Here is an 18,863-nt window from a genome sequence, read left to right as displayed (position 1 = left end):
AACAAGTTCATATAAAATAGGACACCGGTTTCTGTGAAATATATTTTCAAGGGTCTTTTGTATACAGGGGCACATGAAATTCACTTAAATGCTATCTAAAATTACATAATAAATTATAATTAGTAGTGTTGGAACAAGTTATATTTCTTTGAATTAATTACATTTGCAAGTCTATTCATAGTTTTATCACATTGATTAAAAACTCATTCTTGATATACTACATACAATATAACAAGTACAAATACCAGATATCACATAATTCCTACTTGGTTAAAATTATAATGATTTATTTAATATGCTACAGGTCAGTGTCTAAACTGAGCAATCTAAAAATTAAAAAGAATGGTGAAAGGCAAAGTTTACATTCTATTTTACCTCAAATGTTACTGTATCCTCAGTCTGTTGTTCCAGCCTGTTTTCTAGAGTCATTGGGCTTGACTTTCCATAAGTCCCATACAGAATCATAACCAAATGAGGAATATTTGGCCCAATATGTTTATATTCTTGGCCTGATTTTTCTCGAAGCTTCAGAAAAATTTTCCATGTGCCTTCTGACCAAATTAGATATGAATAAAATAAGGGTAAATTTTTTAAGTAGAATGTGATTTCATATAAAACTGATAACCCAGGAAAATAACAGGTAACTGAATTTTTACTTTATTTCACTCCTTCACTCTTCATTAATTATAAGGTCATAGGATCAAATGATTTAGACAATGTTCTCAGATTAGCTAATATTCATTGAAAGCATATTTCAGTTTCTGAGCAATACTATAGAGCAGCAAATATTTTTATCTCAAAATCATTTATGCCCTTTAAAAACTGAGTACTCCTAAAAGCTTTTGTTTATGTGGATTCAGGGATATGCTGGAGCCAGCTTGATCAGGCTGAGAACCAATTATTACATTTTCAGCATGAGCATGTACATCTTGGCAATTGGCCAATATTACAAACGAGCATTAGATTTATTGTTTTGCTTAGTGTCCAAACTTAAGAAAATGATGGAGTAAATGTTAATGATGCCAAATCAACTTAAACATTTGTGCATGTATATTTTTTTCTGGGGAGCCAGTTTAACATTTACCATCACACTCCTGCTTATATCTGTCAACATTTACTCTTTTAGACGTTAAAAAAGAAAAAAATTTCAAGCCTTTAATTATTTGCAAATAACAAAAATCCATTATATGTTAACACAAATATAATATTTTATTAGAAATATATATATTTTTAAAAATGTGGGAAGAGTAAAACAATTTTTAACTCTTTTTTAAAATCTTTAAAGTTTGGTTTAATAGAAATCAGCTGGATTCTCATACTGGCTTCTGTAGTCAGTGTGTTATGAAATGTTGTTTTGTTTGAAACATATAAAGAAAATCTGGCCTCACAGAGATATATAGTTAGAAAAGGTTTGGAGCATTTTAAGAGGCAAACAATGTTTTACTAATATTATGAAAATAGTTTTGACCTCATCATATTCCTGAAAATGTATCAGGGACACTAGAGTGGTAAGGTCCACTCTTTGAGAACTGCTGTGGTCGAGGAAAAAAGCACTGGATTTGGGGTTGCAGAAACTGATAAGAATCCTTACTATGCTACCTGTGTGGGTGTGGTCTGACATGAGTCCCTTGATTTCTCTGGATCTCAGTTTTCTCAGGCATAAAAACAAAGAAGATAGGCTAGGTGATCTCCATGGTTTTTACCAGCTCTAAATCTTACTGTATATGATAAACTAGCTGAAATCTAACTGCATGAGTACAGTACTAACAAAGGAAATTAAACAGTGTGATTTGAAGTAGTTCCCATAGGGTTGTATTTAGATTGACTACAGTGGCATGAGGATTACCTGACTTCATTTGTTGGCTTCCTGGTGGCAAGGCATTGATTTCCTCAATTTCTAATTGAAAAGGAGATTGAAATCCAAATTAATGTTTTCACAAAACAGTGTCTAAATGATAATGAGCATCTGTATTCATTTGTGGTTAAGCAATGGAGCATCATTTAGATTAAGATTGAATCATGAAATCTACAATGTGATTTTTCTACTTAAGCTTACCCTCCTAGACACTGTTCACATAATGAGCTGGGTCTAGAACACACACAATATTTTGAAAAGCTTTGAATCTAGACACTCAACTATTTTTCATTTTTAATTATTTATGCTTCATTTACATAATTACTGCGATCACTGGTTTGGATATGTCTGAATTAATCAGATATTTTTAATGCCAAACTAATTACTTAAGTCATAACAAGATATAATTGTATAAAATAAAATATAAGTTTTTCCTCTGTGATTTCATGCTAAAGTCAATTAAAGCTCTTTTTGTTCCAGAAATTCACAAAATGAATTTTATTTTCCTGGGGTACATAACTTTCATATCAGAATGATTTCTTAAGCTACTTTCAAAAGTAATTTGTTTTTTTTTAATAATACAAAAATCATAACTTAATGTTCTAAAAATAAGTGACATTGTTATTTACTCTTTTAAAAAATGCCAATAAAATTAAGGATAGAGCAACCAAAAATAAGGAAATAATACAAATGACTTTGAAATCCTATCAGATCAAACTACCATTCTCAGAATGGGTAAAGAAGCAGAAAAAAAGCAGGGTTGATGATATGTAAAATGAGGGAGTTGGGTTTTATCTCTAAGGTACCTTTTGGCACTAACAATCTATAAAACCATGACTATAGTATTGAGGGAGAAACATTTAATGATCTAAATCTTGTCCCCAGTTGGGTATACACTTAAATAAAGAATATGATACAATTAAAATGTTCTCTTATATGTATGAGATTTAATGGCATGGCAATGATTTGGGAAGAAAACTAAAGTAATAACTTTTGAATTACTAAATATATCTAATAAATACTCAGATATGTCTTCATTTCTCACCGCAGTTACTAAGTAAATATGATGAAAAACAGAAATGATATATATGTCTTGCAAATATTTTAAAATGTGATTTTCCTTGAAAAAATAAAAATTGTTTCCATATATCATCCAATTAAGCTCCATAATCTATCTCTTGAGGTTGGAGTGAGGGCAAGTCTTATATACATTTTCTATTGCTTAGATAAGGAAGTTAAGGTTGAAAGATTTTAAGTGCTGTTTGGGGGATTATTTAATTTCATGCTCATCTAGTAAATAAACTCCAGAACTGGAAATAAAAGTCAACTTTGCTGACTCCACTCACATTCATTGTTCTGAGTCTAACAGCATACTGACATTTTCCATAAAATGGAAACTGTTTGAATATTCTTTAACATAAACAAAAATATTTGCCTATATCATTGCCTTTCCAAAACGAATTCAACAAAATTATTAATATTCAGCCACAAGAATTATTTTCTGCAGGAAATTATTTTTAAGTCACCTGTAACATTCAATTTAATTGCTGAGTTTGTTCCACTTTTGAGCCATTTATGAGCTAGAAACACTATTTCTTTTCCTTCCATTGATGCCTCTCTCACAGTAATCTTCTCCAGCTGCCAGTCAGGGCCTTTCCCTTTTTCCACTTCCAATGCTTGCAAAAGACCAATATCTACTGCATCAACTCTGAACATATCCACCTGCAAGAGGTTATAAAAACATGTCAACAAGGATGAAATAAGCTATTGCAGCCTGAGAGAGGGGAGGCAAGTGTTTCAAGTTCAGCTAAAATGAAAGTTTTCCGAGTGAGACTGTGTCATAGAGAGTAAGTCCTGGATGGAGTGACCCCACCTTAGGGGATTCAGTTAATAAACATAAATATCAGTGCATGTGTGCAGCTTGCCTCCATAGGTTTTCATCAGGCCAGATTCCTCAAGTGAAACCAGCCACTAAGAAGGGAACAATATTCTTGTCCAAACATGGTGGCACCTTCTGGTTATTAAAATGTCATAGAAGTTTATATATAGCCTTTTCTCAATCTCATCCTTCTTGACCTCTCTGCAGCTTTTGATATCACTATCAATCAATATCTTCTTGTTACTCTCTTCTCTATAAATTTTCCCGACATTGCTTTCTCCAGGTTTTCTTCCTCATTTTCCTTTTCTTGGATCTTCAGTTATGTCATTCCTGATAACCATGGTTATGCCCCAGTGCTCTTTCCTCCTACCTCTTTTCTTCTCCCTCTATGCTGTCTTGTTTGGTGATCTTATGTAACTCACGTGGATTCAATTTAATCACTATATAGATGCTTCTCAAGTGTATTTATCCAGTTCTAACTTCTTTGCTGACATCCACTATCATAGCCCCAACTCCCTTTTAGACATTTCAAAATGAATATCCTATGGAAATCTTGATTTCTTTTAGACATGTCCAAAAATGAATCAATTTTCTTTCTTCCCCAAGCCCTACCCTCTTCCAAATTTCTCTATTTACTATTGAGTATACCACCATCCCTTAAGCATACTATTAAGTATATCTCTAGCTGACCAGGCTTCTAAACCACATATCAACCTTTATTCATCACTCTCACTCATCCCTCATATAATAGTGCCAGTGCCTGGCATATAGGAAGGACTTAGTAAATAAAATGCTTGTTGACATGTCGAATGACTATTGTGATATTTTATCTGATTAAAATAAAAGACTTCTCTGAAGCAGTGGTCTCTAACATAGCATTAAATCTCTCCAGGGATAGACAAAAAATTATCCATTGGGATGTGGGATAAAAATATTATAATTTCTGCTAAAATTACTTGTTTCAAAACTAAGATATAAGTTAAGGTTTACTTACATTAAATACATGAATTGACCCTAGTGCCCTCCATCCATCTATACATGTTAATAGTTCCCTGGCATGTATAGTATTTGAGGTATCCTTAGTGAAGAGCAGGAATTCCACAGTTGAATGTGTTGTCATTGGTGCCCTAATGATAATGATAATTTTATTGTTCAGTTGTTTTTCAGTCGTGTCCAACTCTTCATGATCCCATTTGTGATTTTCCTGGCAAAGATACCAGAGAAATTTGCCATTTCCTTCACTGGCTCATTTTACAGAAAAGGAAACTGAGGAAAACATCATTAAGTGACTTGCTGAAGGTCACATAGCTAGTAAGGCCAGATTTGAATTCAGAAAGATGAGTCTTCCTGACTCTAGATCCCAGCACTCTATCTACCTAGCTGTCTAATGATAATAATAGCCAATATTTATATGATGTCTATTATGTGCCAAGCACTGTGTTAAATGCTGCAACTATTATCTCATTTGATCCTCACAACAACCCTGGGAGGTAGGTGCTATTATTATCCTCATTTTACAGAGTAGGAAACAGAGGTTAAATGACTTGCCTAGGGTCACACAATCATTAAACATCTGAGGATAGAGTAGAACTCAGGTCTTTCTGACTCCAGGCCCAGCACTCATAGATTCTTAGAGGGAAATTACCTCAGAAACTATACAATTAAGTCACCCCATTTTACATATGGGCCCTGGGGAGGCTAAGTAACTTGTATAATGTCATGTGGGTGGTGAGTATGAGATCAGAGATTTTAATCCGGGGTCTCTGATTCCAAGGCCAGTGCTCTTTGTAATGCCCTAATTGCGTTCCTTTCTAAGTAACTTGTATAATGTCATGTGGGTGGTGAGTATGAGATCTGAGATTTTAATCCGGGGTCTCTGACTCCAAGGCCAGTGCTCTTTGTAATCCCCTAATTGTGTTCCTTTCTTGTCTACCTACTATAATATAAGCTCCATGACGCCAGACTTATATTTTGCAATTCCCACCTAACACAAGGCTCTGTACACAGTAGGTGCTTAACACAGGTTGATTGGTTGACTAAACGAACCATTCTACCAAGTCATTTTTTAAATCAATACTAATACTCAAAAAGCTTACAGGATAATAAAATAACTGTACACTATCTTTGTATTATATTGGTATCGGGGAAAATCTATGTCACAGATCAGAGAGTGACAACACCAATTGTCCATTCTCCACTCCCACAGCAGTCATGCTGTTGTCAGGTACAGAGAACACTAGGGCTGATCTTAGTTTTTTCTTCTTGTTCATCCTGCCGATCTTCCTTAGGAGCAGGATGGCCTAAGTGTGTGGGCAGCACATGTCACCTTGGCCTGTACAGTATCTTTAATCCTGCTCGATTGGCTCTAAACAAGTGATTCTACAGAACACAAGCTATCAGCTCTCGCTAACATTTCTTCATGCAGCAGTTACCATGGTACCAACCTGCCTGGCTGATGTCTAAATATAGTGAGAAAGTATAGTATCTCTTTCCAAATACTAAAGGGACACTTTGAAGAGCAAAGGAAATGGAATGAATGTCCCTGTACCACTGTTTTGGGGAATGGGAATATTTTAAATCCACTTATTTTCAAGGATAATGATGTAGCTGATGTCATAGCAAAATGTTTTTGTGGCCCCTTGTCTTGTGGCATATATCATTCTTCTCCACACATTCTATGGTCCAGCCACGCTGGTCTATTTGATCCTTGCATAGGGCACCCCATCTCCCTTTTTAGTGCCCTTGCTCTGGCTGACCTCCATTTATGGAATTCACTCTCTCTTTAACTCCATTTCTTAGAATCACTGTCTTCCTTTCATGACCCAACTAAAATGCCAACTTCTGCAGGTCTCATTAACTGCTAATGTCTTTCCCTCTCAAGTTATGCTATATCTATTCTGTATTTATCTGTATGTACCTATTTATATACATGTTGCCTCCCCCATTAGAATAGAAGCTCCTTGAAGGCAGAAATGATTTTTTACATTTTCCTTGTATCTCCAAGGCTTAGCTCAGTGTCTGACATATAGTAAGCACTTAGTAAATGCTTCTGATTTATGGATTAGAATTATTGTGCTGAGGCTACACTAAACTTTTTTTTTAAGATACATGCTAAATTGGGGGCAAATAATGCAGAGAATGAGATTTCATAATGAACTTCTCTCTAACCCTAAAAGCAACAAATGCACACCAAAATAATACAGATGGGCAACACAATACAGTATGAGTAAAAAGGATAAACCGATCCATTAGATAAAAAGAAGTATTTCCTTGATCCAAAATTATAATCCAGGGAAGGAAAAGTTCTGTACTACTTAAAAGCAATGGAAAATTACAGGGAAAAAATGAATCTCCTGATGAGTGACTGTAAGAAAATGGATTTTCTCCAAAGGTCATTTTGAATTATTTTCCTATATCCCTTATATGCAAATAAGGGCCTGTTCTTCTGCCTTCTTAGTAACACTAAAGGGACAGTCTTAATTTTAGAAAAAAAAGTAATAAAAGGGTATTGTTCCACTAAGAAAGAGGGAAAAAAAGAGGCAGTTCAAGATGAATACATTTTTTGTACTATATTTTAATTAATAAATAAATATACATCTATGGACTATATTTTAGTTATAAAATATGGAACCACATTTACTCTGAAAAGATAAACTGCTAAGATAAATCTGTGTGCTATATACATGAACTTTTTCTTAAGAACTAGGCATTTCACTTATGTACCAAAAAAAAAGCAACTTAGTTCTTTACTTTATATGAGTAAGTAATAATGAGAAGTAATTTCTTTAGTATGTATCTATAGGAAGCTACTGACTCAAATGTTTTTATCAGTTCTACAAATACTTCTTAGTTGTCTAGGTGCAAGTCATTATATTAGGTTCTGATGATACAAAGACACAGGACCAAACCTTCAAATACATAAAATCTTATAGAGTAGGTAAGTTATATAATGAAGTAAAAAAAAATACTAGGAAAATACAAAGGATAGTGTGTGAGGAGAGAGTGAGGAGAGATTAAGAGAGAGTTTGGGGAAGGGCAAAGAAAAAGGGGAGGGGAGAAGGGGAAAGGAAGGAGAGACAAAGGAAAGGAGGAAGGGAGGAAGGGTGACAGATAGAGACACACACAGAGAGAGACAGAGAGACAGGGAGAGAAAAAGATAAAGAAACTTCCCGAGGAGTCATGTTTGGAGAAAATGTGTATTCATGGGGTAACAACAGGAATATTCTCTTATTTAAAATTATTTTTCTTTCAAAATATTCCCCATTACATGTAAAACATTTTAAACATTTTTTTTAAATTTTGAATTCCAAATTTTCTCCCTCTTTCCTTCCCCTTCTCTCTTCTTAAGAAGGGAAGCACTTTGCTATCAATTCTACACATGAAGTCAAGCTAAATATATTTCCATATTAGTCATGATGAAAAATAAAACAAAACAACAACAACAAAAACAAATGCTCAAAAAGGCTATGAAGAGAAGAATGCGCTAAAAAGCAGATTTGGCCAGATGGGAAAAGAATCTCAAAAGCTCACTGAAGATAATCATTCCTTCAGTATTAGATTGGAGAAAATGGAAGCTAGTGACTTTATGAGAAATCAAGATACTACTAAACAGATCCAAACAGATGAAAAAATAGAAGGCAATGTGGAATATCTCATGGGAAAACCACTGACCTGGAATATAGATACAGGAGAGATCATTTAAAAATTATTGTACTACCTGAAAGCCATGATCAAAAAAGAGAACCTAGAAATCATCCTTCAAGAAATTCTCAAGGAAAATTGCCCTGATGTTTTAGAACCAGAGGGCAAAATAGAGGTTGAAAGAATCCACCGATTACCTGAAAAAGATCACAGAAAGAAAACTCCTAGGAATATTATAACCAGGTACCAGAATTCCCAGATCAAGGAGAAAATATTACAAACAGCCAGAAAGAAACAATTTAAATATTGTGGAAACACAATCAGTATAACTTAGGATCTGGCAGCCTCTACCCTGAGGGATTGAAGGGCTTGGAATATGATATTATGGAGGTCAAAGGAGCTGGGATTAAAACCAAGGATCACCTACCCAGCAAAACTAAGTATCATGTTTCAGGGGAAAATATGGCTTTTCAATGGAATAGAGGGCTTTCAAGCATTCTTGATGAAAAAAAAAAGCCAGAGTTGAATAGAAAATTTGACATTCAGATACAAGAAGCAAGAGAAGCATGAGAAGGTAAATAGGGAATGAAATCATAAGGAACTTATCAGAGTTGATAGTGTTTGAAATTTATTGGGTCAAAATTCTAGAAAGATATCACTGAATAAATTATTTGTAAGTGTTATAAAATCGAAATCACTGAGATAAAACATGGCAGCTAGATGCCAAAGAGACTGGACACTGGATGTGGAGTCAGGAAGAACTAGTTCAAATACAACCTCAGGCTCTTTATTAGCTATGAGACTACAGGCAAATCATATATCCTCAGTCTTCCTTCATTTCTTTACCTGTAAAATGGAAATAATAGTAGAACTAACATCTCAACATTGTTGGGAAAGTAAAATGAGAGAATATTTGTAAAGCTCTTTGGGAGTGTAATGGGAATGTAAATTTGTAAGATCTTCCCTGCCCCTAGGCTAAAGTGCACCTGGAACCTGGGGTGGGAGGTTTGTTTTTCAGTAGATACTTCTTGATTGGCCAGTGAGTCAATAAGGTTGTTACATTCTCTGAGCCAGAAGAAGGCTATATAAGCCCTGATATGTAGCTTTCTTTTGGGGCTCACTTTGAGAAGTGTTCTGTGATCTGATATGGATTCTGGGAAGCCGTTGTCCAGAGTCCCCCCGGCTTTGAAACCTAGATGTTTCTTGGTATGGATGTAATGGTTGGACAGTTTGGAAATCTGTCTACTTGATCTGTTTTTGTCTTGATAATTCTGTCTGTATATTTTGAAGTTTGGGGCACTGACGTTTTTCCCCTGAACTAGGTAAACAATACATATTTGACTGATTAAAGTAAGCTTGTTAACCCATTTTGAGTTGCTTTCCTTTAACAAAGCAGATCTAAGAACCTGTGTTGGCAGCAAACCTTGAGGACGCTTGGGGTGCTTGCTGCTACAGGGAGACTTACCATATCATCATTACTATTATCAAGAACAGTTTATGTCAGAATAATTTTATTTTCTTCTTTGGAGAGAATAACTAGATGGGCATATCAGGGTTATTCTGTAGAAATAGTATCCCTGGAATCAAGCAAATCTAGATATGTGGCATATAAAAAGTATGTTTTTCAGTTTCACATGCTATCCTCATGGGTAAGATGCAGATATTTTCTAGAAGATAATACCTTTGGTTGGATTTAGAAGTGACCGAATGGGCAGGCATTGAATTGTTACAGGTCAGCACTGACTTGGAGAGAAGTTTCTAATGAAATGGTCCAGAAATCTATCATTAACTCTCTTCTGTTCAATATTTTTGTTGTAAAATTCGCATATAATGTTTTGTTTAGAAAAATAGCTAGCACATTGGAAAGCAAAATCATCATGTGAAAAAATCTTGACAAGCTACAATAATGACCAAATCTATTAATATGAAATGTAGTGAGGATAATTGCAAAGTTCTATACTTATGTCCAAATGATCAGCTTCTTAAGTACATGATGGGATTACCATGGCTAACCAATAGTTCCCATAAAGGAAAAAAAAATCTAGGATTTTATTGAACTGAATATTTTAAATTAGTTTATATTCTATCAAAAACATCCAGCCATGGGCGGCTAGGTGGCGCAGAGAGTAGAACACCAGCCCTGGAGTCAGAAGGACCTGAGTTCAAATCTGGCCTCAGACACTTAACACTTACTAGCCATGTGACCCTGGGAAGTCACTTAACCCCAACTGCCCTCCAAAAAAGAAAAAAAAATCCCGACAAAATAGTTAATCCTCTCCTGTGCTCCATTAGTATAAGATAAATCATAATCCTCTCATCTTCTCTGATCAGATTGCATTTGTTACACTTTTCTGGCTGTCTTATTGGCTACGTTTCCAGGTGTCACATGGCTGTCTGACTATATCCAGAGGAGAGTGATCATGATGGTGGGAGGATAGGAACCAGGGCAAATAAGGTTTGATGGAAAAAAAAATAGGATGTTTACCTGTGAAAGAGAAGACTCGGGAAGCCTTTCATAAAGTATTTGAAGCATTATCATATGGAAGAAGTATTAGACTTTTTGATTTGGCCCTAGAGGGCAGGAATAATAGCAGTGATTCCAGAGATACAGTTTCATAACACCTGGACCTGTCTAAATGTGCAGTGGGCTACCTTGGGGGACAGAAGATTCCTGCTCTTTGGAGGCATTGAAAAAAGAATCTGGATGACCATTTATCTATTGGTTTCCAAACATGTCTTAAATACTCTCTATATGTGATGTACTTTGTTAAGTACTGGGAATCCAAAGAAAGGCACAAAACATTGCCCGTACACTAAAAGCACTCATATTCTGATGGGAGAGACAACAGAAGTTTAGGGAAGTTGTGGGAAGGACTTTTGTTTGTTTCAGTCAAACTAGGTGTCAGCTGGTCTTGTCTATCTTTGAAATTATTTGTTCCATCACTTTACATTCTCTTCATAATTTTTCTCTGACACTTTTCTTAGATTTTTTTTTCTTTTCCATTTCTACTGCTACCACCACTCATCATCTGTTAATACATCTTTATGAAGAGGTTTATGGTTGTAACTGACTCCTCCTGTCCCATTCAGTAACTCTTGGGATCTTACAAATCAAGTAGTCAAAAGGATGCTACAGTAGATTAAACTCCACCCAATTAATAGGTTACCTGTGATGTCGGGACTAGTGAATCTTGGGGTTATTTCTCAGTCTTCATCTTCTTTGAATTTCTGTGATTTTTGACACTGTTGTTTTCTATCTCCTTTCTTCTAAAGGATTATGATAATGTTCTTCCCTTTAATTTGGCAGAAAGAATGCTGGGTGTGGAGTCAGAGGACCTGGGTTCTAATTTCAAGTCTGGAGTTGGAATAGATGTTTTCTAAGACCCTTTGCAAAAGTGAATACTGTGAATTTACTATTTGACACTTCTTTCAACATATTCCAAACATTGTATATTCTAAGTCATCCTGTAAGGGTTATGGGATTTAAAGATCTTCCATGCCCCACTGGGCTTGCAGACGTAGCAGGAAGGGGCGGAGCAAGAGGAAGCAGAAGCCAACCTAGAGTTCCTGTGGTGGCTAGCAGTGGTGGCGACGGCAGCAGCAGAGGCAGCAGCAGCAGCGTGAAGCCCTTTTTGAGTCAGCCAGAATTTCTGCTAAGGACTCCTGCTGAGGACTGCCAGGGGCCGGAGCTGCTGGGAGCATGCTTCCTGGATGCTGGGTGGTTGCTGTGAGTGGGGAGAGGAGGACCTTTGCCTGAGGTAGCCTCTTCTGTTTTTAAGGCTTGAGAATGTGGGTGCTTTCTACTTTATCTACCTGTGCCAATTTCATAACTACTGTGATGGCTTTCACTTTCTGGTTTTGGGACTCAGTCTTTTGGTATTTTAATAAATTTTCTAGCTCATTCCCCCATAAGGCAAGCCTGATGTATTTTGCAATGGATAATTATATCAGCATATCTGTAATTTCCATAGGCATTGTGAATATGGCATTGCTGATACACATACTAACCTAAGGTCAATGTAGAGCTTTATGCTGTTCCTTCCACATTAAATACTTTCACCTCATTATTATCTGATTGTAAAAATTTTACCTAATTTTAATGGCTGAACTACTTTATAAGGCTTTCCTCAATAATTTCACTCCACACAATTTGTCTTCCATTGTTCTCTTGTTTTCCCATTGGCATAGCATATTTTCATGGTAGAATTTTAAGTTCCTTGAAGCCAAGCACCAGGCAATAAATTATTTTTGTATTCCTATAACCCCAGCACAACGTTAAGCATTGTGATAATACAAAAAAACCCCTCGTCTTGCTTTTTTCCTCCCTTTTTCATACTGTCGTACCAACCTTTCTCATGTCAGACTGTGTTAAGCATTGTGATAATACAAAAAAAGCCCTCTTTGTCTTGCTTTTTTCCTCCCTTTTTTGTACTGTTGTACCAACCTTTCTCATGTCAGGCTGTATTAGCTTTAAGTATATTCCTTTATCCTGCCTAGCATACCTTCCATTTTTATCAATCAATCAACATTTAGAAATCATCTACTATGTTCCAGGCACTATGCTAAGTGTTTGTTTTTTTGTTTTGTTTGCCTTTTTTTTAGGGCAATTGGGGTTAAGTGATTTGCCTAAGGTCACACTGCTAGTTTTTGTGTTGTGGCTGAGGCCGGATTTGAAATCAGGTCCTCCTGATTCCAGGGCCGGTGCTCTATTCACTGTGCCACCTAGCCGCCCCTTGTTGTTTTGTTTTGTTTTTCTCTTTTTTGCTTTTTGGAGGGGGAAAGGCAGTGCAACTGGGATTAAGTGACTTGCCCAAGGTCACATGGCTAGTGTGTCAAGTGTCTGAGGCTGGATTTAAACTCAGGTCCTTCTGATTCCAGGGCTGGTGCTCTCTATTTGCTGTGCTACCTAGCTGCCGTTGTGCTAAGACTGTAAGTCCAAGTCTTGGATGTCATGTCATCTATAACTTATGAAGAAAACCAATCAAATGTATCTAGCCAAGACACTATGCCTCTCTCTAAAACGCCCATCTATCTTCCATATCTCTGGGTACTACTATTGTATGGAGTGACAAAAAACCCATGAGTCTCCTCCATAACAAGGAAAAGTGACAAAAGCCTGGTGTAAGCATGCACCAAATCCAAAGGGGTGTCTCATGTAGTACAATAGAGTCCCTCTTCTTTTCATGAACTGAGGGCTTTCATACACAAGGCTTAGGTGACATACCTAGTTCTGTCCTTTAAGGGGTCCTTCTTCAACTGTTTTTGAAGGTGTCAGCTGCTACTTCATTTTGGGGGTGGGTGGACATTTCTCTAATGTCCTTTACTCATGGTCCATTCACCACCAGAGGGATACCATGTTTATCTATCTAGTTAAGCTATGTAGCCTTACTTTAAAAGGGCTACATAAAAGCTTACTGTTTTCAACTTTCAATAGCTAGTCTATTTCTTCCATGAAATGGCTTTTATATCTCAAACAGATAAAACAGACATAGAAAGCACTGAATATTCTAACTGAGTTATTTAACTTAGGATAAAATGATGAGAACAAAAATAACTTGAATTGACCATTTCAAATTGTTCTTTGATAGGCAGATTCTAGAACTGTGAATTACGATAGATGGTCATCTATATAGAATATGGTGCAAATAGATGTTAATTTCCCTCTCACAAAATGGTTCACAGTCATAGATCACAGTTTACAGGATTAGACTAGATGAATTCTGAGTCTCTTCTAGCTCTGAGACACTGAGATTCTATTTAAAAGAAAACTGTTTCCAACTGAAGCAATATAAGTAATTTATAAAGGCAGATGTAATTATCCAATTTGGATTTTAACCAATATCTTCATAATTTCAAACTAATATTTTCCCAGAGATATTTTTGTTGATGGCTATAGAAATCAAATTCATATTTTTAGTTCTATGAAAGGGGAAAATCAACTCCACTCTCTCTTTGATCAGATGGAGAAAATGTATAAAACATTTATTATATTTTTCACATGTTCTTCTCAGGTTCATCTTGACTAAAGAGCTCTGAGACTGGTTAAATTACATGATAGTATTTCTCATGAATTTTATGTAGCCACTCAAGTCCTCTCTTTATTCATTAATCATCCATGTCTAAAGATCATTTGTGAAGAATCATAAAGGGGTGGGAACATACATTTCATGTAAGTGAATTTCTCTGCCACCTGATCTTCTGTTTATTTGATTTGCAGATTATAAAAAAAACTCACTCCCATACCTAAACTTTCTTTTTTTTAATTAAAAACCTGAATACAAATCTTAATTTTCATTTAGCTTGCAGCTGGTGTTCATCCCATGAGTAGAAGGAAGCTATCACTTTCTCATTGAGCCTCTGGTCCACTGCAAATCCATTTGAATGCTCAAATTTTCCATTCTCCTCTTTATTATGCTAATTTCATAGGTGTAACATCCCTGATGTTATGTTCACTAGAGATGTACTGTTAGGCAATTAATTGAATACTTTGAATTTTATTTCACAGAAAAGTGATTTCTGTTTATTAGAGGTTATTAGTACTACTACTCTAAAATAGCTAGAAAAGAAACCAAACCACGCACTCAAAACACACCATTAAAACAGAAGCACACTTTTTAAATGTAGAAGTGTGCTTTGGAAAGAACATGGAACTTAGAGACAGGAGTTCTGGATTTTACTTTTAATTCCACTGTGATCTTTGTGATCTTAAAAAGAATCATGTAATCTATCTCTGCCTTAGTTTCCTGTAAAATCAGTGTTAAGACTAAATGTGCCTTCCTGCCCTCACATTTTGTGATTCTCCAAAACTTAAAGAACCATTGCTGTTGAGGACACAAATTTCCAGAATTTCTAGCTTCAGAGATATTCAGCATCAGATGTCTAGGAATGATAGTCTAAACGTTATCACTGCAAAGCTGATTGGAACTATTGCATGTATGGAGATTAGGACCTGGGCAACTGTACTCAAATACCCTGTGCCTAATGATGGAGTGGAGTAATGTCTGTTTGTCAGGTTATTTTACCCAATGATTTCACAAAACATTTTGCAAGGTAGTTTGTTGCTGTTATTCATTATTCAAGTATAGATTCACATTTTAGATAGTCATTGAATAATTTCCTTTCTAGCTTTCAAAAAGTTTTCACAAATATATGCTACTTCCCATTCTTCATTTCCACAAGGCATGAAGAAATAATAAAAGGTAAATAACCAATGTTTTTGAAGTTTATTATCAGAAGACCAAGAAAAAAGAGAAAAAATATTTCTCTGGATTTTATCTGAGTTTATAATCTAATGGAAGAATACTAAATTCATACAAATAAATAAGAGGGTCATGGTCAGAATACATAATCAATTGACATTCCCCTAGCCCAGCTGATGAAATTATAGGAGCAGGTGATGGAAATAAAGAGATTTTCATGTGGTAAGTGAAGTACAAAACATGCTTATTCCTTGTTATCCTGTTATGAAGTGTAGGGCTTTTTCCTGATCAAATTGGCAGGTAGATTGTCATTTGTTGGCTAGACTGGTCATGCCCCAGTGGCCTTTAAAAGACCAGCTTGCCAGCTCTGGACATTTGGGACAGGAAATCTTTGTGGAGGGTATATCTGGCAGTGGAGAAAAGAGCCAGGTAAGGAGAAAGAACCCAACACTCCAGATGAAATTACTCTTTGTCTTTTGACTTATTTCTTTATGAGAAGGGAGAAAGTAGGGGAAGGAGATTCTATTTCCTCTCTGCCCCACCCCTGTCCATGGCATTTACAGCAGAGCTATTTGACCAGTAAGAGAAATAGCACCAGCAAGGAACAAGTCTCAGTGGTCAAGAAGATAATCAGTAGAGAAGACTCCACAGAGTATGACCCTTGACAACAGAGAGGAAAGCCAACTATGAATTCAAGAAAGAATAAATCCTAGAAGTCCAGAGTTGAGCTGAGGATAAGGTGAGGCCCAGAGCACCCTGCTGAGTCTAGAGAGAAGCACCATGGGAATACTATATGAAAAAAAAAGTGTATCAAGGCCTTCTTTTATCAGTGTCATAAAGGTGATTGCCTTGGCCATATGAGTACTTTACATATGTATTTGACTTGCAATGTAGTCTAGCAATAAATTATTCTGGTGAACTGAGTTTTATTCCCTAATGAAGATTCTGAAAATACCATTAAATATATGATTTGGGTGGCACTTAGAAGGAAAGGTGGGATCTCTATGAATCAGAATAAGTTCTTGCAGAATGTGTCAAGTAATATGAAGTTCAGTTTCTGCTTTGGCCAGATTAATATATTGAGATATCAGGAGACAGTAACATAGGAGAATTCTGTGTTAATTGTAGAAGCTGATATTTCACCAAGACATATAACAAAGAATCTTGGATGATAGAAAATTTGAGTAGATTAAGAATGATTTACAAAACTAGTTTCAAAGTGTCAATTTGTAGACTGATAACACCTTTGAAAACCCTTGTCCTTTTTCTGCTCAATATTTTTATTCAGTAACTTTGATAAAGGTATTTATAATACATTCATCAAATTTGTGAATGATATAAAATTTATAGATATTGCTAGTTAAATGAAAAAATGGGATCCAAAAATATCTCATTATGACAAATAAAGTAAGCTGATATTTAAGCGATAAATGTAAGATTGTATACTTGATTTAAAAACATCATAAATAAAAAATGGTCAAGCTGTGGCTAGATAATATTTCACATGAAAAAAGATATCAGACTCTAAACTAAATTACAAGCTAAGATTTGCAACTCTAATTAATTCTTTTCTACATCTTTCCTATCTGTCCCTACTTTCCACTCACTTGGCTTCTATTCTAGTTAAATCTCTTCTAAGTTCTTAGCTATTGCAATTAGACAATTTACCATTTGCCACACTTGGCATTCCATCTCCCATCTCAGGGTCTCTGCATATACCATATTCCATGCCTGGAGTGAATTTTGTCTTTATCTTTGCTTTTCAGAACATTGGGCTTCGACTAAGACTCAGTTGAAGTACCTCTTTTCACAAGAAGCTTTTCTTGATGAATTGGTAGTACATTTTCCTTCTTGATGAATTGGTAGTACATTTTCCTTCTTGATGAATTGGTAGTACGTTTTCCTTCTTAAATTACCTGGTATTTATTTATGGTTTTTTTTGGTAGGGGGGGAAGGCAGGGCAATTGTGGTTAGGTGACTTGCCCAAGGTCTCATGGCTACTAAGTATTAAGTATCTGAGGCCAGATTTGAACTCAGGTCTTTCGGACTCCAGGGCTGGTGCTCTATTCACTGTGCCACCTAGCCACCCCTATTTATGTTTTTTAATGTTGTAAACATCCCAGTATGATATAAGCTCCTTGTTGTTGTCTTTTTTTGTCATATCTCTAGTTCCTACCACAATATCTTGCATGTACTTGATGCTTTATCTATCTATTGATTGACTGATTTAAGCATTGAATTGAATTGAAAGGCCAAAGAGCTAATTTGATCTTACTCTGCATAGAGTCCAAAATAACAGAGATGATATTCCTGCCATATTCTATCCTATTCAGAACACATTTTTAGGAACTTTAGGAAATTCAGAAACCATTTTGGGAAGGTCACTAACAAGCTGAAATATATCCATAACAGAGTCATAAAGGTATGAGAAAGCATGTCACACAAGGATTAGGTGAAGGAAATCTAAGTCAGAAGAGAAAAAGACAATGTAACAACAATCATTTTTAAATATTGAAAGGTTGTTTGGTGGAAAAGGTTTTAGATTCATTTTTATCTATTCCAGTGGACAGATCAAGGACTAAATGACAGATGTTACATAGATATAAATTAAGGTTCCATTTAAAGTGTGATTTATTTAGCTGGGGTCTATTAAGTTATGTATACACACATACATGTGTATACATATATGTGTATATACATATATGTGTGTATGTATATATTTGATAAATATATTTCAATATAATGGATATCCTTTGTAACATCTCTATTTTATTTCATTCATTTAAAAGATTATTATGGGAAGGTACCATGGGTTTCACTAGACTCTCTTAGGAAACCATGACATCACAGAAAAGGTTAAGAACCCCTGATTTAAGAGAAAATATTTAGAAATTGGTGCTATCCCAAAGTGGAATGAAATTCTTTGAGCAGCAGTAACTTACCAGCCTGAAAATATTGAACAGTTAAATGATGTTAAGGAGTGGAGTTCTCATTCATCTTTATGTTGAATGAAAATTCAATTAGGGGCAGTGCCAAGATGGCAGAGTAAAAGTAGGAACCTGTCTAAGCTTCTGCTCCAACCACCTCCAATACTTGTAAAATATGACTCTAAACAAATTTTAGAGCTACAGATCTCACAAAGTGACAGAGAGAAACAAATCTCCCTCTGAAGCCAGCCTGGAAGGCCAACAGGAAGGGTCTATCACACCAAGGTGGGAGCCAAGCAAAGTCCCGCGTGAGCCCTGCAGGCCCAGACCCAGGGCAGCCCCAACCAGAGGCAAGGACTGGC

General features: G+C 35.7%; 1 protein-coding gene across 1 annotated transcript in view; it reads right to left on the bottom strand.

The window, feature by feature from the left end:
* LOC138170116 (lipoxygenase homology domain-containing protein 1-like) overlaps positions 1-18,863 on the bottom strand; it is a 657,842-nt gene that overhangs the window by 51,794 nt on the left and 587,185 nt on the right. Inside the window, exons 47-49 of the mRNA XM_069099511.1 lie at positions 3,382-3,577; positions 1,847-1,897; positions 376-551 (exon numbers count right to left, since the gene is read on the bottom strand). Of these exons, the coding sequence (XP_068955612.1) occupies positions 376-551; positions 1,847-1,897; positions 3,382-3,577 (423 nt within the window). The remainder of the gene's footprint in view (positions 1-375; positions 552-1,846; positions 1,898-3,381; positions 3,578-18,863) is intronic.

This window comes from Petaurus breviceps, unplaced genomic scaffold (genome assembly GCF_028583685.1).
Source record: "Petaurus breviceps papuanus isolate PSGF00001 unplaced genomic scaffold, PetGlider_PUasm1.0 38, whole genome shotgun sequence".
Lineage (NCBI taxonomy): Eukaryota > Metazoa > Chordata > Mammalia > Diprotodontia > Petauridae > Petaurus > Petaurus breviceps.
Note: the sequence above shows the minus strand (reverse complement) of the source record. Positions and strands in the feature narration are given on the sequence as shown.